This window comes from Mustela nivalis (genome assembly GCF_964662115.1).
Source record: "Mustela nivalis genome assembly, chromosome: 20".
NCBI lineage: Eukaryota > Metazoa > Chordata > Mammalia > Carnivora > Mustelidae > Mustela > Mustela nivalis.
Window position 1 is genome coordinate 6,351,772 of NC_139039.1, and position 15,854 is coordinate 6,367,625.

A 15,854-nucleotide genomic window follows, 5' to 3' on the forward strand; every position below is an offset into this window, starting at 1 on the left:
AGCTTTAGTTGGCAACATGGTCAGATTCTTCTGGGCAGTATTCCGTGCTTTTCTCTTGGGGTTTCACTCCAATGCACTGTTATATCCCTTCCCAGCATCTCTTAGGGCAGAGCTAAACTCCACACCATTTTTTTACCTCCTCTCCATCATTACAAAGGATGATTCTTCTCTAACAGAGATATGGGGAGCATGTGTGTCAGATACCATAACTGTATCCTAATTCAGGTTCTTCTCAAGAAGACTTGTAATGACGGATTCTATGTCACCTTGGCTGGGCCATGGTGCCCAGATAGTTGGTCAAACATGATTCCGGATGTTTTTATGAGGGTGTTTTGTTTGGATGAGATGAACATGTAAATGAAAAGGCAGTTAGCCTTTCAACTTGGTGCTTCCCAGGTCTCTAGTCTGCTGGTCTACCCTGTAGATTTTGGAATTTCTGGCCTCTATAATCACATAAGCCAATTTCTTAAAATTGGTATCTATCATCTATCTATCTATCTATCTATCTATCTATCATCTATCATATATATAGTATACTATAGCATATGTATAGAAAATATTATATATGTATAGTCAGGGTGGGGATTAAGGGCCTAGGGGATGTGGAAAGTAGTCAGATGTTTTTCCAACTGGCATGACAGGACTTTGAGGGCTGAGTAATCTGAAAGGCCTCGTGGAAAGGATGAGACAACCTACAAGCTCCATTTGACCAGCATCCATCCTGGGGGGATGGGGGTCTGCTCAGCAGGTGCTAACTTGGGCAGAGGCTGCCCCCAGTCATCAGAGATCACTCCTTGAGGCCATGATACTAGATTGGCCCTCTGGAATGTAAATACTATCCCAGACACATGTATGTATGCAGGAGGATACACCCTCCTACATACACATGTATCCTCCTACACATAGTAGGAGACAAGACTAAGTTACTGAAGTTTACCCTAAATTGGCAAGACTTAAGTGTTCTAGCTTTCTACTGTTGGATGAAATGAGATCTTGAGACAGAAAATGAATCAATAAAAAGTTACATCTGTTTGTACACTAAACATGTGGATTTAATATTTATTCCCATTTTGATCACGGACTTCTAACGGGTCAATTTATTCATTTTACAAACACAGACTTTCAGTGTAAGAAGAAAGAATCATTCTCCTAAAAATAAAGAAGGAAACGAGAATAGAATTTGCAGATTGATGAACCACATGGAAGAGCCTCATCTGTTCCCACATCATTAACTAGTCATTGTTATACCGCGGACTTCCAAGATGCATGTGAGCCTGCTCTTTCCTCCACGTCACCACTGGAGCCTGTCCAACCTCCTGCCACAAACTCAGCACACACACGGAGAAGAAGGCTGGATTGGGGCCACCAAAAAATCTCTGCTCTAATCCTTAAACCAGTGCTCAGCAGGAACATAATACGTTGTTAACTGAATGAATGAATGCATGAATATTTAACTTGCTTTCTAAAGAAATCGATAAGGGGATCTGTCTACAGGCAGATTTTATTTGGTTTTTGAAATTTAGACTGATTTTTCTATCACTTTGCAAACAGGACAGGGGTACGCATGCTCCTCCGTGGAGTTCTGAATGAGAAAGTGTCCAGAGCTTTTCACTATGAACCGGTAATCAGGTAGGGAAAGGAAATTTTCTGGCCATGAAAATTCTTCTCTGTGAAGACTAACAGCTCTCAACAAAGGAGGAGATGGTGTTCTGTAGGGCAGGAGCATAACTAAGGCTGAGGTCCCCTTCAGATTATTCCAGACATTCTTATTTGCCGGGCTCACATGCCCTCCATTGGGGTAGAGGGTAAAGGAAAACCCGTGTTTGCTGGGTTTGCCTTTTTGGGCAGAGGGCAGTTTCTTAGTCACTCTGGTGGAGAACTGCCTCTAAGGTCTTGTCCCTGACACTCTTCAGGAAGCTCAGGACTATAGTCCCACCTGTGCCCCTCTCTTCTAAGGCTTGAGATGGCCCAGGGAGACGGTTTGGCCTCCTGCCCTTTGCTTTGGTGGCTGCTGTGATGAGGTATTTGGTCACCACAGCTATGTGGTAGCTGCGCAGGTCTGCCAGGGCTTCCACACACTGGTTATAGGCTGTCCGAAGCTGGACATTTGCAGAGGACAAGATGTGGTCTCTCAGTGACGGGCTTGAGTGGATTTCTTCTATAAAGGCTTTATGGGAAGGAGGCATGTACTCCCTCATCCTATGCAGAAAGTCAGCTGAAAGAAACAAACCAGAACAATATCACAGTTCCACATGGAAAGATAAGAGAGCTTGTCAGCTCTTCCAGTCATCAATGCAGCAAAAACTTGCTTTCGTCCTAACTGTCCAATCTGCATTGCTAGATCTTTTGCTCACAGACGTCAAATGCTATATTCTTGACCACTGATAGGAGATGGAGAAGGAAAAAAGAAATAAATACACCCCTGATCACTGCGTTGGAACTAGATCTATCATCCCATGTATAAATATTTATCCCATACACAAGATGGGGCAAAGTATCTTGCTAATCATCACGAGAAATATCTACAAATATAAGACATAAAACCCTTAAACTTATTTACTAAACACTCTGCCAAATTTTGCTTCCTACGTGCTTTTGTTTGGAGGGAGTGCTAAGGAGGAGGAAAGTAACAGAGTTTATAGGGGCAAGAAAATGAATGACTAACCGTTTTTTGCAATCACCTCTTGAAGTCAAGGTGTTTAAAAATAGAATAGATATTTATAGGAAATGTGGAAAGAGATCATTTATAGGATATCCATTAGGATATAGGATATCCATTAATACTGCCATGGTTCTTGTCAACTGACTTTTGTGGACGAGACTGGATCCTATGACACAAAGTTCTAGTCATTTCTTTTCCTGATCTAACTTGAAAACTCTGTAGTCTGCAGTGCCCTTTTGCAACTATTAAACAGTGGCTTGCTGCTGGCAGGTAAGGAAAAGAACAATTTCAAGCTTCTAAACTGGGAGACCCCCTCTTCTAGTCTAAATAGACTTGGCCTGTGGTTACAGCATTTTTTTCAGAGAAAGGCCTTGGTGGAGGAGCTCAGACCCATCCCTAGCTGTATCCAGACTTAGTAACTTAATGCCACAGCCTTCAAACTCCAGATCTCAATCCCGTTTTAGAGAAAAGAGGCTACTACCTAAGGATCCAGACAAAACTATAGAGAACAGCCATACACACAGCAGTGTTATAAGATTCGGACATGAAACCCAATCTCCTGCTGAGATTGAATATTCATTGACTTGACACAGTAACATCTGGCAGGCACACAGCCTCCTGGTTAACTTGGAGGAGTACAGACTTCATGGCATTTTAACTTACACTTGGTCTTATCAATTGTTAAAAACATCTCTGTCCTTCCTCCCTGTTAAGGAGCAGAAAGAGAAAGGAAGCGTCTCACTTACCACTTTCCTTGCTATGGCGAACGCCTAAGAACTCATCAAAGGCATGAAGCACTGAGCTCTGAGCTGCACTCCCCCCGGAGTACTGCAGGGGCGCTGTGGAGACTCCTTCATAGATCAGCCCCACCGGCATTGCTGGGTTATCCTTCCATCTAAGCCAGAGGAAGAGTCAAAGAGAAGGCGTGTTTTCTGATATGGAAACAGCAAGTAAGAAAGCAAAAACAATTCCAGTGGTAATTTTAGAGCACAAGGCTGGATATTTTTGTAGGATATGTAATTAAGCATACTTTGATTTCATAACAAGCCACGGAATACAGCTGTTCCTTTCCTCAGTTGAAGGATCATTGCAGAGAAGTGGAGGATATTTAGAGAGGAATCCTTAGCATGGGTCCTATGACATATTTATTAGAAAAATTCATTTATAAAGATGCTATCAGTGCTGATGAATAGGAGCAACTTAGAGGTTCTAGAAAAATCTTTACCTAATCTCAACCTGGATGGCCTGATACCTTTAACTCTGCAAATAGTGCTTTGAGAGCAAACACACACACTCACACACACACCCCTTTGCCCTTCCCTGAAATAGCTTTAACAGCTGTCATCCTGAACTATCAGTTTTAAATACTACCTTTGTGGGAACACCTTTGTCAAATATGTTCTTGATAGCAGGTATTGATAACAAGGGCAGCAATAAAGAGAACACAGTACAACCCTGCAGGTTACCAGAGGGACGTGGAGATGGACTGGAATTGAGGCTCTGAGTCTTGCTCTCACAAAATGGGTTTTCTTCCCTTCCTCTCTTCTGTCTCCCTGATTCCATTTCTTCCAAGGTGTTAGCCTATAAAGCCCCTGCACATTCCTGTTCTCATTTGACCTCTTTTGAGTAGATATAGGCAGGTTTTTTAAACCTCCTTTACAGATAAGCAAACAAAGACTCAAAGCTGTTAACGCTCCAGGGCCACATTGTTAGAAAATGGGGAAACCAGAACGGAAATCCCAAACTTGTAATATCTATTTTTTTTTAAAGATTTTCTCTATTTGACAGAAAGAAAGTGAGAAAGAGAGAGAGAGAGAAGAGTGCAGAAGCAGGAAAAGCTTCAGTGGAAGATGGAGAAGCAGGCTCCCTGCTTAACAGGGAGCCCGACTCAGGGCTTAATTCCAGAACCCTGGGATCATGTCCAGCCAAAGGCAGATGCTTAACAGACTGAGCCACCCAGGCACCCCAAATTTATAATTTTTCTATTTTCATTTTCTTGAGACCCCTGCATGAGGATTTGCACTTTTACTAAGAAATAGTCTTTTTTCCCTCTGATTGCCAGGAATGACCCACAGTCCCTGTGGTGAACAGTTTAAATAACAGGCTTAAACTGATGTCTCAGCTTCTTCCTGTAATTCTAAAAGTCATTTTGTTCAAAAGAAGGGAACCACATCACACACATAGAAAAGCCATAGCCAGCCTGTTCAGCTTGCTGTTCATGACTTTTTCCAATACTTCCTTGAGATAGGAAATGCTACAAGGAGTTTGGCTGTTTTCTTTGGAGGCTGGTTTGGTCAGCTGTAGTATGGTTTGCCACTGCATGAATGTCAGAGTGGTCTTTGCAGTGGGGACGCTATCACTCTGGAAACAGATGAGGCACAGAAAGCAGAGCCGGAGGACAGTAAAGGAAGGTTTTTGATCATAAGATTAGAGCACATTGTAGCTGTTGGGGGAAAGGGCTCTTTTTCAGGCAGATAGACAATGTAATCTCAGCTTTGATATTTATTAACTGTGACCCTTGGCTTAGTTAAACATCTCTGAGCCCCAGGTTCCCTAACCAAGTGATAGGATCTACCTTACTGGATTGTTGTGGGAGCTAATTAAAATACTACCCGCTCAGGGCCTGGAACATACTAAGCATTTGCTAAATATTAGCCATTTTATAGTATTCAGAGCAAGTTGGAATCCCTGCTCTCTTCGTTCATTATGTTGTTAACTTTGCACGCACCTTTATGAATCTTGGTCCTAATTTGCACCTACTTCCTAAAGCTGCTGCATTATTAAATAGGTTCTAGAGAAGTTTTATGACTTGTCATAGTTCAGGACACTGCTTCAATAAAATTTCTACATTTTATGGGGAAGGACTATGAAAAACATAAAAGGAGCAATGACAGCGGCCACGCGGGTTCAGAGTTGTCTTTGCCATCCTGTGGATGACCTTAGATGGTCATTTTGGTCTCTTTCAATAGTCCCTCCTCATCATAACCACTTCTGTGTGTTGGACTTTCTCAGGGCTCAGTCCTTGGACTTCTGCTACTTTCACTTCCCAAGCAGTCTTATTTAACTCCACTGATTTAGAAAGCAACTGTATTAGGACTACTGAAAAGCAAAGACGTATACCTGGGCTTCTCCCTTATGGTCCAGACTCATGTATTCAACTGCCTACTTATAGATATCTCTACCAGAAATAAACATGTCCCAAACTGAGCTCCCAATTTCCCTTCCTTTTGTCAAATTTGTTCCTCTGACAGCCTTCCACCTCAGAGAAAATGGCAGCTCCATTTTTTCAGGGGATCAGTCCAATACCTTAGAGTTGTCTTCAACTGATCCTATTCTCCTTCCGTAAGCAATCTGTAGATGTCCCGTCAAGTATACCGTCAGTCATGCCCCAAATGAACATTTCTCAGCACCTCTGCTGCTTCCACGTTAGTCCAATCACCATGCTCGATGGTGGGATAGGTTCTTAAATGCTTCCCTGTTCTATTCTTGTTCTCTAATCGTCTATTTTCCATTTAGAAGATAGAGCAATGATTTGAAACTTAAGACAGATCCTGTCATATGTCTCCAGACTTGCTACTGTGGCTCTTCTCTTGTAGAAAGGAGCCAATGAGCCCCAACACGATCATCACTTGTATCTTTCTCGTTCTTCCCCATGCATATTCCATTCCAGTGACACTGTCACTGAAATGATTCCTCCATGACAAACATGCTCCAACCTCAGAGTCCTTGCAATTTTTGTTTTTTGTTTTTTGTTTTTTTTTTTTTTTTTTGCTTGAAATAGGTGTCTAGATGGTTTAGGTCTCACTTCTTTCAGGTATCTCTACAATTGTCACCTAGAAGTGTGGCTTTCCCAGATAATAATAAATAAATAAGAAACTTCAGCCACCACCCCTACCTCTCCCTTGATGCCCTGTGTCTTACTTTACATTTCCCAATATTATTTACTGTTGTAACATGTATTTTATGATACGTTCTTTAATTATATTTGTTTATGCATATCTGTCTCCCATGATTAAAATGTAAGCTCCAGGATGCCTGGGTGGCTCAGTTAGTTAAGCATCTGCTTTAAGCTCAGGTCATGATCCCAGGGGTGTCCTCTGGCTCCTTGTTCAGTGCGGAGCCTGATTCTCCCTGTCCCTGCCGCTCTCCCTGCTTACGCTCACTCTTTTTCTTTCTCTGTCAAATAAATAAATAAAATATAAAAATAAAAAAATAAATTAATTAATTTATAAATAGATAAAATGTAGGCTCCATGGGAATGAAGTTGCTGTTTTGTTTTATTGCACCATTCCCAGAACCAGGAACTGTGCCTGGCGTATGGTAATCACTCACTAAATTGTGAATGAATGAATGAATGAATGAATGAAAAAATATCATTCTATAATTCCATATCTAGAATATGTGGATCCAAATATTTGTCTGGAAAGGACCTAACCAGCTTTAAAGAGCTATCAGATACTCAAATGGCCAAGAGACATTGATCAATCTCTTTTTGATGCCCCAACATGAAGAGGATGTATTAAAGCCACATTGAAAGCGATAGAGAAAATATCAGCATGTAAGGCAAAAAAGGTAAAACAAGGGGATCTACTTTCAAAACCCATGTTCTCTCCCCTGTGATGAGATTAGTCTCAGGAAAGGAAATGGTGTTTCTCTGACTAGTTCAAGGATTGCTCCCACGCACTCTCAGGCCCAAACTGCTGTCTGTAAAGCAAATGAATTAGTTTCCTTTCAAATCTCTGTAGACAATGTTATGTTTAGTCGTTCTGATAGCATATTTCTAGGAAACCCAAGAGGAAGTGTAAACAGAAAGAAAGAAAAATAAAAAAAGAAAGAAATGAGATGACATTTTTCCACAGTGGCTGATGACTTCCCTGTGAAATTTAATGTGATTGGGAAATAGAAAGAATATGTTTAAATCTACAGATGATGAAACTTTCCTAAATAAAAATATTTTTAAGAGGTAAATAAAAACAGTAAATCAAACATAGGACAAACCAAAAATATAGGAGTAGATTTCAATTTTTCAAGACAACTCTCTTGAGAATTCTTAACAATCCAGATGATTTCAGCCATCAACACATGTCAATACATTTAAGATTTGGTGCTGGCCACTTGGTTGTGCTATATGAAAAATATCTTTGAGGATCAGACAGAGGGGAAGAGGTAGATCACAGATAAGATGCATCACTGACCCTGAATTTATTTTAATGAAAACAGTATCACCCTGCAGTGACCATATCATCATGATGGGTAGAATTTTAAAAATATTGCCCCAAGATTTCCATCCTAATTCTTAGAACTCTTCATATTATGAGCTATAATACCTGTCAATATGATATATTATACAACAAGACCAAAGAGACTTCACAAATGTTATTAAGGTTACTAATCAGTTGACCTTAAGATAGGGAGTTTTCTGCATTGTTTCTGTGAGCTCAATCTAATCACATAAGACCTTCAAAGCAAAGATTTTCTCTGGCTAGTGGCAGGAGGAGAAATCAGAGGGATTTAAGTCTAGAAAAATTGGAAGCACCATGACTGTGTTGCAGGATACCATGTGACAAGAAAAGCAGGGGGGAGGCCTCTCTAAACAGAGAGCAGATCCTATCTAACAGCCAGCAAGGAAACAGACCTCAGTTCCAAAACCACAAAGAACTGAATTCTACCACAAACCTGAAGGAGTCTGGAAGCAAATGATTCCCCAGATTCTCCTGATAATAGCTCAGCCCAGCAGATAGCTTGACCTCAGTGCTTGGAGACCCTAACAGAAAACCAAGCTGAGTTTGCCTGGCCTTCTGACCTACAGAAATGTGAGTCAATGAATGTGTGTTGTTCTAAACTGCTGTTTTAATTTGTGGTGCTCTGGTATGCAATAGTGGAAGACTAATACCAACTTAGACCCCAAAGTGAAGCACAAAGAGATTTCCCAGATTTAAGTGCTTCCTAAATCCCTATTTAGGAATTTAGGAATGTTTATTTAAAATGTTTTTAGAAAATGACCTTTTATTCTCTAATTCTACCAAAACCTATCTGTAAGTTTTGGTTAATATTTGTTGCTAGGATAACTACTGTACAATCAGATCTTTTTTTTTTTTTTTTTTTTTTTAGATTTTATTTATTTATTTGTCAGAGAGAGCGAGCGAGAGCGAGCACAGGCAGACAGAGTGGAAGGCAGAGTCAGAGGGAGAAGCAGGCTCCCTGTGGAGCAAGGAGCCCGATGTGGGACTCGATCCCAGGACGCTGGGATCATGACCTGAGCCGAAGGCAGCTGCTTAACCAACTGAGCCACCCAGGCGTCCCTACAATCAGATCTTTGTCTGAACCCTGAACACGTGCAAAATGCACAGAGAACAAGAAGAGTTCTAACGACAGATAATCTCTTTAGGGGAGAATTTGGGGACTGAATGCGTACACAGCAAAAGTCTGAATTCTGAGAAACACTTCCAATTTCATTCTGTATCTCCTCCCCCTCTGTTTTTTCTTGTTTCCTCATCAATCAGGTACCTGTTTCTTTCAAGTTATTCTCTAGAAACCTTCCTGCTTCCACTCTCTGAGCCCTGCAGTGAGGAATGCCTACCCAGGCTGGTCTCTCCTTAGGCTGTCTCACACTCCGTCTGGAGGAAATACTGAGTTCACGCTGTCACCCCCTTCTTGCACCAATGTAATATACCACTCCATCTACTGACAAATCAATAAATCTGTTGATTTGGATGTTGGACTTGTCTCTTACTACTTCTAGGCACAGCTTCAGAGTCTTTCTGTCGTAGCATTCTTGCATCTCCTAGTTATCAAGACGGAACACTAGATGAGTTCTATTTCACATTTTTCACCTCATCCATTCACTACCTCTACTTTCCACTTCTCACCATTAAAATACAAACAAACAAACAAACAAACAAACAAACTTAATTGTCTTAGTTAACATGGGTAGGAAAGCAATTTGATTAAAACATGTCAAGGTATAACTAGTGTATTTAAAGGAAGAAATGTATCTAAGGGTAGAGTTCTCTATCTGGAGCAATTAACAGGCCATGTGACAAAAGGGACCTGCAAATATAGACAAATGACTTGGGGCAGCTCTTCCAGGATCTTTAGAAGAAAGCTTTAAGGCCACTTTCTATGCTCCCATCTGCCTTAGTAACGAGGGGGAGAGAATGGATATAAATGGTAGAGCTTTGTGGTTGCATACTGGGCTTTTTTTTTCTGCCATTGAGATGGGATTCTAAGTGAATACAAATGAATCTAACATGGTTAGATTCTAAGGAAAACTATTCTAAGCTTAAAAGTTCAACTCCAGTGTCATTTGTCATGTAGATGGTACCCATCTATACCTCTTTTACCCAGAGTGGATTCAAATGATCACTTTGCCAGCAAGGGTTTCTTGGTGCGTTTCTTGCTCTAGGACGCTTCTGTCTCCTCTCATAAATTTGGAATATGTTACAGAGGACTCGTGCAGGAAAATGGTTGAACTGTACTTACCCAGAGAGAAAGATCCGGATGACTGCATAAAATATGTCTGGATCAACATAATCTGGAGAAGCAATCAAAATGTGAACTTTACTACAGGCAAAAAAAGCAATTGGTTACATGTGCCTGGGTTCTGCTGCTCTCCTGGGGTCACCCCCTCTATCTGATCTTCATGGAAACCTGGAAGGAAGACAGCAGCAGGAGGGGGATGGAATGTTCTCTTCTGTGGCCCCTGCCTGGCACTTACAGAACTTTTAAACTCTTCCAAATGCTGCCCCTTTCTATTTGTGGCACTTCCCTTTTCTGAACTTCATAACAACAAAAGGAGAGGTCAAGACCATCTTTAAAAAATTAACATGTTTATAAAAAATAAAAAGTTAAAAAAAAAAATTAACATTTTGAAACAGACATGATATTTGAGAGAACGTAGGAAGTAGAAAGAAGAAAAGCAGAAAAAAAGAGTCATCTCTCCCAAGGCTTTCACAATAGAGGAAAACTAAAGTCATCGGTGCTCAAGCAAAGTTCTGCACAGGCAGGCAACCAAGGACAGAGCGGAGAGTGTCTTGCTGAGGGGCTGCTACCCCAGGTCCGGTATAGGTTCCTGGAGCTGCATTCCTTGGTCTGTGCAGCTAGTTTGCCTCTAAGCCAATGTGTGGGGTTAACTGATTCCACTAGTTTACTAACTTGGGTTTAAAGAAACACATCCTCGCATTTTTACCACATTTCTTTTCATTAACTTTTGAAGACTGTTCCTTCCTCTCCACATAGTAGGGCCCCTTTGTGACCTGGCATGTTTCTCTCACCTGGATTCCTATGTTCCCTCATTTCTCTTGAGGGGAAAAAAAAGAAAGAAAAACAAAACAAAACAAAAACAAACAAAACAAAACCCCCCCAAACCGAAACAGGGGTGCCTGGGTGGCTCAAGTGGCTGCCTTTGCCTCAGGTCATTATCCCGGGGTCCTGGGATCAAGCCCCACTTTGGGCTCCCTGCTCAGCGGGGAGTCTGCTTCTCCCTCTGCCACTACTCCTGCTTGTTCCATCTTGCTCTGTAAAATAAATAAAAAAATTTTTAATAAAACAAAACAAAACACCCTAAAAAACATCTTTTTTTTTTTGAGACCCAAGTAATGTCATCTCTATACATCAATTCCCTTTTCTACCGTCATACCTATTCTCTGTTCCTCCATCTCTATGTTCTCTGAAACCCCATAGGCCGAGGTCACTCATATCTTTTTTTAGCCTCAGCACTTCCTGGTGCTCCCGAGTGATGTCACAATCTCTCTGCTCTTCTGTGACAATGTCCCATGTGCTGGACTTTTATGTGGGCCCTGTTTCTATGTCTTCCCCATCTGGTGCTCTATTCCCACAAAAATGTTAACTATTACATACAAATTTCTGCTGAAGCAACAATGACCACCAACAATGACCATTATAGTCATAAAAGTAAAATGATTAGTCAATAGATATAAAATAATTTTAATGTAAAAAAATTGTCAAAAGATAGAAAAAAATCCATTTATGATCATAACAAATAGAAAAATTAGCCAATGAAGAATAGGGGGACCATTACTGAACTGATAAAAGAAATACATAGCCTATTGTACATTTTGTACTCGATATTGAAAGATTTAAAGTAAGTGTTTTAAAATGTGGAACAAAACAAGCATCATCACTTCCATTCAACACAGTGTTAGGAATCCTAGCCAGAAGAGTATGAAAAAATATATTTAAAGAAATCAAAGCTATGGGGTGCCTGGTTGGCTAAGTGGGTTAAAGCCTCTGCCTTCAGCTCAGGTCATGATCCTGGGGTCCTGGGATCAAGCCCCGCATTGGGCTCTCTGCTCAGCAGGGAGCCTGCTTCCTCCTCTCTCTCTCTGCCTGCCTCTCTGCCTACTTGTGATCTGTCCAATAAATAAATAAAATCTTTTAAAAAAAAGAAATAAAAGTTATAAGTATTATAAATGAAGGTACAAAACACGACTCTCAAATAACATCATTTTAACATTGGAAACCCAAGTAATCTGCAAATAATTATTAGAATTAGTAAGAGTTTTTATCAAGGTAGTAGGTTCAAGGTTAATAGTCAAATATCAATTTGATTCGTTCAATAGTTTCAATAGTTAGTTCAATAGTTTCATTAGTTAGGAGTTAGTTAAGTCAAAAGACACCATATTCGGGGCATCTGGGTGGCTCAGTGGGTTAAGCCTCTGCCTTTGGCCCAGGTCATAATCTCAGGGTCCTGAGATGGAGTCCCACATCAGGCTCTCTGCACAGGTGGTACCTGCATCCCACTCTCTCTCTGCCTGCCTCTCTGCCTACTTGTGTTCCCTCTCTCTGTCTAATAAATAAATAAAATCTTTTAAAATTCAAGAATTTAAGAAGAAATCTATGTTAATAGAGAAGAAAACTCAGTATCAATATCAAGGAGAAGAAATATATCTAAAAAAGAGTTCTCTATCTGGATAAATTTTAGCCAGTAGCCAACAATATGAAGGCAAGATTTGGAATGGCTTGTCCAACAACCCTAGTTGGTGTTTCTGTGGTATTCTCTGACTCTCCACTTTCTTGATCATAAGACAGAAAGACTGGACATAATATCAGAATCATGTCATTTTTCTCCAAATTAATGTATGGATTTAATGCAATGTGAGCAAAATTTTTAACAGATTTTTTTTCCCAATCAGTTTGAAAAGCTGATTCTAGCATTTTACATGAAAGGCAAAGGGTCAAAAATAGCACAGTTACCTCTGGAAAAGAAGGGCAAGATGAAAATGAGAAATGCTATAAAGCTATAGTTCTTAAAACAAATGATATTCCTGCTGGGAAAGACAGACAATGAAAAAAAGAGAGAGAGAGAGAAAAAAAAAAAAAAAGGGAACCTGGAAACAGAGCAAGTCATTTCAGAAAATCTGATATAAGACAGTGCCAATATTGCAGAGTAGGGATTATTAAAAAAATAAAAGGAAATTGAATTCATTTCTATGTCATGTTACGTAAAGATAATAATTACGTGAATTAAGGACAAAATGTGAAAGACAACAGTTTGAAAATGCAGGAAAATATACTTGTGATCTACGATCATGAAACAATATCTTAGGCAAGACCTTCTAAGAGACAGACTTCTGCAAAAGAAACGACAGATACTTTGATTATATCTAAATTAGAAAGTTCTGTTTTCAAAAGTCATGAGACAAACCACAGTATTTGCAACACATATAACTCATAAAGAGCAGACCACTAGGATGTATAAAAAAACTTACAAAGGGATCAAAGATTAAAGGCCGTTAAAAATCTAAGGAAACACATGCGTTTACAAAAGAGGCTTGAGGTGGTGGGACCCACCAGCACGCGCACGCGCACGCACACGCGCGTTAAATGGGAGACTGCTGCACTGACGTCATCATCATGGCAGAGTAGGAGTTTCCACTGTCTGCCCCGCAAAGAACACTGTTCAGACTATCACGCGTGGACCAGAGAGGCTTTGTGAGGGTCCGGGAAGTCATGCACACCGTCCGGCACGCCCCTGAACGGAACTGGCCGTCATGAGGAGTGTAAGATCGCTGCGCTTGGATCCCATCACCGTGTCCACAAGGCAGCACGGCTCGGTGCTAACAGACCCTTCCAGGGCTGGGATTCTTCCCGCGAGGGAAAGTGGGAGCCTGGGAGTGAGTGCTCGGGTCCCCCAGCTGAGTGGAATCCTGGCAAGCAGACCCACGTCCTTCTCACCGCAGCCAGAGCGCGAGGCGTGCTGCGCCGATGCGGACACGGCGTGGCGAGGAGCGAGGAGCATGCCACACAGGGCCCTGGGGGCATTCAAGGGACGCGGGTCACACTGGTCACCTCACACGTTCCATTCAGAATGGCCCCCATGAGATGCTACGAAAGCTTCACCGGCAGATCGCCCCAACACCCTCAGTGCTCAGGGGCCTCACCCAGCCCGTGGCCGGCTCCTTGCGTGCGCTCCCGAGGGCAGAGAGAGCGAGCCTGTGCGGAGATTCGTGAGCTCCTGCAGCGAGCTGGCTGACTGTGGACTGGGAGAAAGCACACGGACTCCTGCCTTGGACACTGCCCGAGGGAAGGCAAATGGAAGGCAGGCAGCTCCAGGATCAAAGGCACACACAGTTAAAGATTTTGCCACGAGGGGGAGCAAGAAGTATGGAGCGGGGATCGCCATAGAGGGTCTGAGAAAGCCTTGGAATCCCTCCCAGGGCCGCAGGAAGGTGTTTCTCTCCTGAAACCAGTGGGTAGATCCTGGAGGAAGTGAGTACTTCTTCAAATATGTCTTGAAGCAATGCAGAGCTTCGTGGAACGTTAAAAAAAAAAAAAAAAAAAAAGCAAGGAAACATGATACCACCAAAGGAACAAAATACCTTTCCAGCAACTGACCCAAAAGAAACGCAAACCTATGATTTGCCTGATAAAATTAATTCAAAGTATCGGTTTTAAGGAAGCTAGGTGAACTATAAGAAAACTGAGGGTTGCTAGAGGAGAGGGGGATGGAGGAATGGGGTAACTCGGTGATGGACTTTGGGGAGGGTCTGTGTTGGAATGAGTACTGGGTATTACATAACACAGACCCATACCTCAGAAACCAATAATACTTGATGTTAAGTAACTGAATTTAAATTTTAAAAAAGAAAACAGAAAGGCAATTCAGTGAAATCAAGAGAACCACACACGAACAAAATAACTTCAACAGAGAGTAAAAATCATAAAGAACAGACAACTAGGAAATATATTTTGGTGGCACACTCTGAACACTGCTCAGAAAATATCAAGTAGAAAACTTCCTGCTTTATTAACATGTAAGGTGGGAGAACCACATAAGCACTTTGGCTTCTGGGTCTGAGGTGTGCTAGGATGGTTCTTAAAAGCCAGTGTCACAGAGGATCTAAGAACACACCTGAGTTACACCTCCTCCTTTTCCTTCCACGTGGCTTGCCAGTAAAGTGGGAAAAAGGCACCAACGACTACACCTTCTGCCCAGATGGCTAATTGCAGGTCCATTTAGTGCCTGGCCAGACATCTTCCAGTGTTTCCTTGGTTGTGTTCAGCCAAATACAAAACTTGTGCATCAAGCATCCTTCTCTTTTAAATCCAAGTGAATCTCTAGAGAAATATAATGTCTGCTTTTGATTCATTTACACCGATAATTTTGTGTCATAAGCATTATTTCTGATTTGTTCGGAAAACCTAAGGAGACTTGCTGTTAAAGTTTTCAGGGGTAGAGATTTAGATTTTATACTGAGAAGTAGTCTTTACACAAAGCAAAGCTAGAAAACCTTTGCTTTGGATCAGTGCTGGAAAACCACACACATGGAATTACTAGTGTTTTCACATTACTTTAGTAACATTCATCTGGTCCCACTCAGGGAAGTAACACAGCAGGTACTCTGCCCCCTACGATAAAGCATTTTAGATGCATAACAGAACCATACATCTGATGCTCACGACCACCAAACTAAGTTTTTCATGTAATTCCCACTGTCAAAGCCGCATATTTCTGCTGGATGTCTTTTTTTTTTTTTTTTTTTTTGACAGAGAGTGCGATCACAAGTAGGCAGAGAGGCAGGCAGAGAGAGAAGAGGAAGCAGGCTCCCTGCTGGGCAGAGAGCTTGATGCAGGGCTCCATCCCAGGACCCTGGGATCATGACCTGAGCTGAAGGCAGAGGCTTAACCCACTGAGTCACCCACGCGCCCCTCTGCTGGATGTCTTGTCATC

The 15,854-nt window shown here is 41.5% G+C and overlaps 1 protein-coding gene across 2 annotated transcripts in view; it reads right to left on the reverse strand.

Moving 5' to 3' along the window:
• Positions 1-1,045: 1,045 nt before the first annotated feature.
• The window catches only part of IDO2 (indoleamine 2,3-dioxygenase 2), a 54,658-nt gene continuing 39,849 nt past the window's right edge, over positions 1,046-15,854 (reverse strand). For both annotated transcript variants that reach the window (XM_082715855.1, XM_082715854.1), the window contains 3 exons: positions 10,145-10,196; positions 3,409-3,557; positions 1,046-2,215 (listed from right to left, as the gene is read on the reverse strand). In XM_082715855.1, coding sequence (XP_082571981.1) covers positions 1,860-2,215; positions 3,409-3,557; positions 10,145-10,196 — 557 coding nt within the window. In that variant the 3' untranslated portion in view covers positions 1,046-1,859. The remainder of the gene's footprint in view (positions 2,216-3,408; positions 3,558-10,144; positions 10,197-15,854) is intronic.